This window comes from Sceloporus occidentalis, unplaced genomic scaffold (assembly GCF_023333645.1).
Source record: "Sceloporus occidentalis isolate IW3139 unplaced genomic scaffold, rSceOcc1.0.p SCAF_3, whole genome shotgun sequence".
NCBI lineage: Eukaryota > Metazoa > Chordata > Lepidosauria > Squamata > Phrynosomatidae > Sceloporus > Sceloporus occidentalis.
In genome coordinates this window covers 1,104,777-1,113,360 of record NW_028316983.1, presented here as the reverse complement: position 1 = coordinate 1,113,360, position 8,584 = coordinate 1,104,777, and the positions used below count along the sequence as shown (strand labels likewise).

At 46.7% G+C, this 8,584-nt stretch overlaps 1 protein-coding gene across 1 annotated transcript; it reads left to right on the top strand.

Moving 5' to 3' along the window:
• The first annotated feature begins 1,723 nt into the window (after window positions 1-1,723).
• On the top strand, window positions 1,724-8,310 carry LOC149315397 (chelonianin-like). The gene is made up of 4 exons (XM_089513406.1): window positions 1,724-1,862; window positions 3,794-3,961; window positions 4,165-4,311; window positions 8,175-8,310. The coding sequence occupies exons 1-4, from the start codon at window positions 1,778-1,780 to the stop codon at window positions 8,183-8,185; spliced, it is 411 nt and encodes a 136-aa protein (XP_089369532.1). The 5' UTR covers window positions 1,724-1,777; the 3' UTR covers window positions 8,186-8,310.
• Window positions 8,311-8,584: the final 274 nt, after the last annotated feature.

The following is an 8,584-nucleotide window of genomic DNA, read 5'->3' as shown; positions in this document are numbered from 1 at the left end:
TCATTGGCACCATGCCAACTGCACACTCTTTTAGGAGTGCCATAATAGTGCTTGCACGCCCTGAATGCCACCACTTCTGGCGAGTGCCATTTGGGCACATGGATGCCCATGCGCCATCATCATGCGCCCCTGTGGGTAGGGCCGTGGCAAGATGGCGCTTGGGCACCGCTATTAGGGCTAGGCACATATGGAGTCCCAGCCATACGGTGCCCTTAAATCGGCCTCAGGACAGCACTTTTTGCCCGTCTGTATAGGGTGCATAGGGTCAAAAAAGGTTACCAGGAAAAGTACACACAATTGTTTGACAGCCACAAGGTGGAGCATCTATCGCCTGCAGCCCTTCTGGAAGGGAAGGAGAGAAGGGAGTCTGGACTGGACCAACCTGTCTTGCAATGGAATATTTCAAGGAAGAGGCAAGTTTACAAAGACAATCATGGCCTTGAAAGGGTCTTGGGTCATTCATCGTTGTTACCAAACATGAATGACCCAAGGCCCTTTCACAGCCATGATTGTCTATGTAAACGTGCCTCTTCCTTGAAATAGTCCGTTGCAAGACATGGACTTTCCCCTGGGGACATGATCTCCATTGGACAGGAGGCTCACCTGTTCCTGTTCACAGCTGCCACCTGACCGCAGAGCACCTGAGCTGGGCCGGGGCAACCCCCAGCTTGCAAGGGGGCATTTGGAGGAAAGGGCAAAGACTCCGCCGAGGGCAGGGTTTCCCAACCGTCTGTCCACAGCAAGGCTCAGGAAGGACACTTCCCTCCTCAAAGGTGAAGCATGGTTAAAATATTGCTAGTCTACCATATATCTCAGCACCATCAGATAGGTTACAACATAAATACAGTGCACTCTCGGTTTCCACTGGGGTTTGTTTCCTGGACCCCTGAGGATACCAAATTTTGTGGATGTTCAAGTCCCATTAAATACAATGGAGTACTGTTATTATTATTATTACAGTGGATTCTTATTATCTGCTGGGGTTTGGTTCCAGGACCCCAGTGGATACCAAATTCTATGGATGTTCATGTCCCTTTATATACAGTTGTGCTTGTTCTTGTTGTTGTTGTTTGCCTTCAAATTGTTTCTGGCAAACCTAAGACAACACTACCATGCCGGGTTTTGGGCAAGATTTATTCAGAGAAGGCTTGCCATTGCCTTGCTCTGAGGCTGAGAGAGTGTGATCTTTCCAAGGCCACGCAGTGGGTTTTACAACTGAGCTGGGAGCCAAACCCTGGTGTCAAGCCACTTTGCCACGCTGGCTCTTCTGTTATATGCAGCAGAGTAGTAAAATGGTGTCGCTTGCATAAAATGGCAAAATCAAGGTAGGGTTTTTGGAAGAAATAAAATTAAATATTATTATTTAATAATAAATAATATTATTATTTATTATTATTAAATATTTTCATCTGCTGCTTATACTTTGGGGGACTAAACAGGTGCCCACTTTCCCCACAAGGCCAAAGAGGTGCTCCTCCTGTTGATGTGACCGGCTGGAGGTTTAAGGGCCAGGTCTACTAGACATTCAGGATGTGTGCAATGCAGGAAGTGGGAAAGGGGCAGAAGAACAGGCGTCACCTTATGGAAAGAGCTGCCAGGAAAGGTTTGGGGCATCCCCTGGATGGACCAAGCCTGCAATCCTGCCTGCTGGGGATATTCCGGGATCTTCTTGCTCAATCCATGGCTGGGCTCAGCGTCACTCAGGGAGGCTTTAAATCCTGGACCCAAAGAGCCTCAACACCCAGTAACCTCTGGAGGAAGCAGCAAGAGGTGCATCATGAAGACCAGCAGGCTTGTCCTCCTCTTTTTGGTGGGGCTCCTCACCATCTGGGCTGAGCTGCCCTCTGCAAATGGGAAAAAAGGTAAGGAAGGCATGATAGGAGGCACAAACCTCCCTCCCGTTCTGGTGGTTCCACTTTGGGGAAATATATAGCTCAAGGCGGAGTGTGATCCACAAAAGTAAGAGTTTGTTACTTAAGTGCAATTATAGCCAGAGTCCACACTGGAGAGAGAAGAACCCTCAGTTTTATTTGCTGCAGCAAATAGATGCCAGTAGTCTAATGACCCAAAGACTGGCACAAAGGAAAGGAGCAGATATCCAGGCATATACTGTACACCTTTCTATATGATAATCCCAAGGCATCCTATCTCTACATCTGGATTAAGGAGACTTCTATGTGTGAAAGGGATCTAGGAGTCCTAGAAGATCACAAGTTGAACATGAGTCAACAGTGCAATGCGGCAGCTAAAAAGGTCAATGCAATTCTAGGTAGCAACAATATTATTATTATTATTATTATTATTATTATTATTATTATTATTATTATTAACCTTTATTTATAAAGCGCTGTAAATTTACACAGCGCTGTAGATACAATCTTTTTAATTGGACGGTTCCCTGCCCTCAGGCTTATAGTGTCTACATTGAGGGAATAGTGCCACTCTATTCTGCTTTGGACAGCCCTCACCTGGAATAACCCTGTGTCCTGTTCTGGGAACCACAATCAAAAAAGGATGTTGAGAAACTGGAGTCATGTGTCCAAAGGAGGGCCACCAAAATGGTGAAGGGTCTGGAAACCATGAAGCCCTATGAGGAAAGACTTAGGGAGCTGGGTATATTTAGCCTGGAGACGTGACAGTTAAGGAGTGATATGAGAGCCTTGTTTAATTATTTGAAGGAATGTCCTATTGAAGATGGAGCAAGCTTGTTTTCTGCTGCTCCAGAGAACAGAAAACAATGGAGCAATGGATGCAAGCTCCAGGAAAAGAGATTCCACCTCAACATTAGGATGAACCTCCTGACAGTAAGAGCTTTTGAAAGTGGAAGACAATCCCTCGGAGATTTTGGTGGAGTCTCCTTCTTTGGAGGTCTTTAAACAGAGGCTGGATGGCCATCTGTCGGGGATGCTTTGACTGAGAGTTGCTGCATGGCAGAAGGGGGTTGGACTGGATGGCCCTCGGGGTCTCTTCCAATTCGATGATTCTATGATTCTACGTAGGTATAGCATCACTAATGAGCAGGTCACATTTTTGGAGCATGCATCCTATGGAGGTCACATACTATTATCCCATACTGCCCTCTTCTTGCCTGGTGACCCCAAAATAGAGGATGGCCCCTTTGGGAAAAGAAGTGTGTTTTAGGGGCCTGTGGCATCAATAGGGCATCCAAAATTCAAAACCTCTGTGCAGCCTTTTGCTCCCTTCTCTGGTGCCAGGCACTATGTATGCACTGGTGCCAGTTATCTATCTTGTTTCCATTAAGCCTTGTCGTTTTTGCCCCTTTCACCCACTTTCTGCATTTCATTCTCTGCTTCTCTGCCAGGCTGACATTACCTGGGTCACTAGCTATCTCTGAAAGAGCTATAGCAAGGGGGAGACCCTTTTCTATCCTACTCTATTGGCATGACATTTCCATACTGGTATCTTATACTGGTTTTCCATTTTCACCCAGTATGCCTTATTGGGGAAGCACTCAAGCAAGGCCACACAAGTCAAGGGTTTTCCCATTCCAGATGTTTACCCCAGTTTCAGAAAACAATGGATCCATTCTGGCTCTCCTAGGTACTTGTTGGCAAAGTTTGCACTGGAATATCCCTCCTTCAAAATGCAAAATGCACTAGCCGTATTAAAGGGATAGAGAAGACCCTCCCTGCGCAGGGCACAAAGTTAGCCAGGGAGCAGCCATTCCCACAGCAGCAGCCCACCTGTCCTCTGGCCCTTGGAGGAGCAGGGGTCAAACAGATCTTGCCTGGCATCTCCTGACCATCCTTCTTTTCTTTGGTGTGCTTCTCAGATATTTGCCGCCTGCCGAAAGTGGTAGGACCCTGCACAGCCGCATTCCCCCGTTGGTTCTTCAACTGGGCTTCCCGGAAATGTGAAGCATTTACCTACGGAGGGTGCGGAGGAAATGAGAACAACTTCAAGACTCTGAAAGAGTGCCAGCATGCCTGCGGCCGTCATGGTAAGTAGGGATGTGAAGAAAGCTTGTTGTTATTCGTTAAACATATGTTAGTTAAATAAATTTAACTAGGTAGCTGACACAGAATTCCAGCCTGCGGCCGGATCATTTTTATATCATCTTCTCTGCTCCTTGGGGTCAGGGCACCATTTCTCTTGGACCAGCACCGAAGGATGTTCTTAATTTTGGTCCTCTCCTCCTTTCAGAGCGTCCCTCGAGGGCGGTCGGCCAATGTCCCAAGCCTCAAGGTAATGGGGCCTGCGTGGAATTGTGCGCAAGTGATGAATCTTGTGGTCCAGGAGAGAAGTGCTGCAGCAACGGATGTGGCCATGTCTGCACCAAGGTCTCTGGAGGTAAGAGAACCGGAGACAGTGTGGGACGGAAGCTGGGCAAATGAGTTTTGTGAGTTTGGGGAAAAGCAGCCCTGGGGGCCTAGGCTCCATTTGCCTCCTGTCCATTGATAGAATCATAGAGTCGGACGAGACTCCCAAGGGCCCTCCAGTCCAACCCCTTTATTCTGCCATGCAGGAACTCTCAATCGAAGCATTCCCATTGACAGGTGGCCATCCAGCCTCCAGCCCCCACTTTATATATTCATGCCAACTAAATGAATGACTAGCAGGGACCTTGCAGAGAATAGCAGCAATGACATTTTCAGGGGAGGAGGCCACTTCCAGGAACACAGAATTAATGCAGCTTGGCATGACCTTAACTGCAATAGCTCCATCCTATTTGTAGTTTTTTGCGGTGCCAGAGCTATCTAACAGAGAAAGCTAAAAATCTCACAAAACTACAGATCTCAGCATTCCATCACACTGAGCCATGGCAGTTAAAGCAGTGCCAAACTGCATTTATTCTGCAGTGTAGATGCAGCCACAGACACAAACGCATCATGAATTATTTCCCTTTCCTGCTGTCAATTCAAAAAGGATGTTGAAAAATTGGAGCGTGTCCAAAGACAGACCACCAAAATGGTGAAGGACCTGGAAAGCATGCCTTACAAGGAACACTTTAGGGAGCTGGGGATGGAGAAGAGAAGGTTAAGAGGTGATATGATAGTCCTGTTTAAATATCTGAAGGGATGTCATATTGAGGAGGAAGCAAACTTGTTTTCTGCTGCTCCAGAGACTAGGATCCTGAGCAATGGATGCAAGCTCCAGGAAAAGAGATTCTGCCTCAACATTAGGAAGATCTTCCTGACAGTCAGGGCTGTTCGACAGTGGAACACACTCCTTCCTCGGAGATTTTAGTGGAGTCTCCTTCCTTGAAGGTCTTTAAACAGAGGCTGGATGGCCATCTGTTGGGGATGCTTTGGTTGTGAGTTCCTGCATGGCAGGATGGGGTCGGACTGCATGGCCCTTGAGGTCTCTTCTAACTCTATGATTCTATTATTCTCTCCTGCTCCTGCTCTTGCCAGAGTGTTCTGCACCCATGCATTTTGCATCTTTATGGCTTTATGGCACATACAAAACTGAGGCCACTGAGGACATTTTGCCCAGTTCATAATCTCAAGCTGTGTCTCTTCTATAACACATGCACATTTCAGCATGGGAAGTTGCAAGCAAGGAGAAGGAATTTTAGTGGCAAGGCATTGTGTTTAGATGTCCATGCGCACATCTTGGGCTTCTGCATGCTCTGTGGCCATGTTCCGGAAGAGTCTATTCCTGACATTTCGGCAGCAACTGTGGCTGCCATGGAAGAGAGTGGGATATATATATCCCGGGATTGCCGGGATTGATGGAATTCCACCTGAAGCTTGGAAATATGGAGGTCATGTACTCCATGCTAAACTCCACGAGCTCCTTGTGAGTTGCTGGGGAAAAGGCGAACTCCCATCAGATCTCCAAGACGCAGTCATCATCATCACCCTGTACAAGAAAAAAGGAACAAAATCAGATTGCTCAAACGATCGAGGTATAACACTGCTCTCCATTGCTGGAAAAATCCTTGCAAGGGTACTGCTGAACAGATTAGTTCCTGCTATTGCAGAAGAACTTCTCCCTGAAAGCCAATGTGGCTTTAGAGCTAATAGGAGCACTACAGGCATGGTACAGTATTTGCCCTTAGACAACTGCAAGAGAAATGTAGAGAGCAGAACAAAGGACTCTATGTAACATTTGTCGACCGCACCAAAGCCTTCGACACTGTGAGTAGAAAAGGTCTGTGGCAGATCCTGGAACGACTAGGATGCCCCCCCAAATTCCTCAAAATGATCATCCTGCTACATGAAGGCCAGCAAGGCCAAGTCAGATATGGCAACGCTCTCTCAGAGCCCTTTCTAATAACAAACGGTGTGAAACAAGGTTGTGTTCTCGCTCCAACTCTATTCACAATCTTCTTCAGCATGATGCTCCAAAGGGCTATGGCAGATCTCAAAGAAGAAGATGGCATTTATATACGCTACTGTACTGATGGTAGCCTGTTTAACTTAAGCCACCTGAGGGCTCGCATTAAGACCCTAAACTATCTAGTCCGTGAGCTGCTTTTTGCTGACGATGCTGCCCTTGTTGCCCATATGGAAGCAGCTCTGCAGCACCTAACATCTTACTTTGCAACAGCTGCAAAGCTCTTTGGGATGGCAGTCAGTCTGAAGAAAAGGGAAGTTCTCTACCAGCCTCACCTCAGGAAGAACACTACCATCCCCACATCACTGTAGGCACATCTGTGCTTAAGTCAATCCAGCAGTTCACCTACCTGGGAAGCATCATCTCCTCAGAAACCAAGATTGATAAAGAGATCGATCACAGACTGGCAAAGGCATATAGTGCATTCGGAAGGCTTCACAAAAGAGTCTGGAGTAACAAACACTTGAGGTGAAGCACAAAAATCGGTGTGTATAGAGCCATTGTACTGTCTATGCTCCTCTATGGGTCTGAAACATGGGTCACCTATCGCCAACACCTGCGACTCCTTGAACGCTTTCATCAGCGCTGTTTACACACAATTCTAAAGATACACTGGACTGACTGTGTGACGAATGTTGCTGTCCTCAAGCAAGCAGGGATCACCAGCATTGAGGCCATGCTATTGAGGATGCAGCTGCGCTGGGCAGGACATGTTTCTAGGATGAAGGACCATCGCCTCCCCAAAATAGTATTCTACGGTGAACTCGCCACGGGTCAAGAGCGTAAGAGGGGCGCCCCAAAGAAGAGATACAAGGACTCCCTGAAACAACATCTCAGGCTTGGCCAGATAGATCACCAACAATGGTCCTCCCTGGCCTCGCATCGGGAGGCATGGAGAAGCACTATCCATGACGCTGCAGCCTTCTTCGAAAGCTCACAGCGAACGAGCCTCAAAGAGAAACGACAACGCAGAAAGAACCGCAACCGGAAACATCACCCAAGGAGACTTTCCGCCGTGCTTTCTGCAACCAGACCTGTTTGTCCCGAATTGGCCTTTTTAGTCACCAACGCACTTGTACAAAGCACGGGATCATGAGTCCTTCCTGAATCTTCATTCGCAGAGAAAAGCCAGAGATATATACACACACACACTATTTGACCCTTGGTTGGGAGGAAGCAATTTGCATGTGTACCTGTGTATTGTTCTGTTGTTGAATGGCCTCAGAATGTCTATATAATTAGTAAATCACTTCCTCTCAACCCAGGGTCACTATATATATATATATATATATATATACACACACACACACACACACACACACACACACACACACACCCCTCTCACTTCCAAGGACAGAAGTTTCTACTAGAAGGTTAAATTGTCCATCATGCTTAATGTGATGACATGGCCTACCATGCCCATCAATAATCATGACAGTGGGGTGATCATTGATGATTATATCAAAAACCTTGGTATCCGCTGGGGCTTGGTTCTAGGACCAACACCCCCGCAATGGATTCCAAAATCCATGGATGCTAAAATCCCATTATATAGAGAGATAGATTGATTGAAAAACCCACAAAAAACTACTTCTGTCCTTGTTGCTTAGTAAAATGGTGTCCCTTATATAACATGGCAAAATCAAGAATTGCTTTTTAATATATATTTGGAATATTTTCAAGCTATGTATGGCTGAGTCTGTGGATAAAGACTCTGTGGATATGGAGAGCCAACTGTATAATGACCAGGGCAGTGGATTTGGGGCATGAACCAAGTAGTGGGTTCCTATCATGGAGTCATGCTCCAAATCCACTGTCAGGTTCTGGGATGGCTATCCAGCTGCTGACGGATGATTTCTCTTCCATTCTAGGATCACGTTAACTGTACTCCAGGGAAGATGAAGCGTTGGCCACCTCCTTTTCTTGGCAGATGCACATGGCATGTTATAATGCAATCAGCGTACTCTTGCACTGAGGAGGCTCACTCAATAAAGCTTGTTATCTGAACCTCCCGGCATAATGAGCCTTATTTTGAACCTGAACATTGAGGAGGGAACATGTGGGAAGGCAAGATGGGGAAGGAAGCAGTGGTATTTCGCTGAGGGTGGCATGATGTGAATGGCACAACTCCATGATGTCTGGAACACTGATGCCGTTGAGGTTTCTGTGGGAAGCGGAAGAGAAATACAGGGAGCCCTTGATATCCCCTGGGGTTTGGTTCCAAGACCCCCATAGGTACTAAAATTCGTAGATGATCACGTCCCATTAAATACAATGGCAT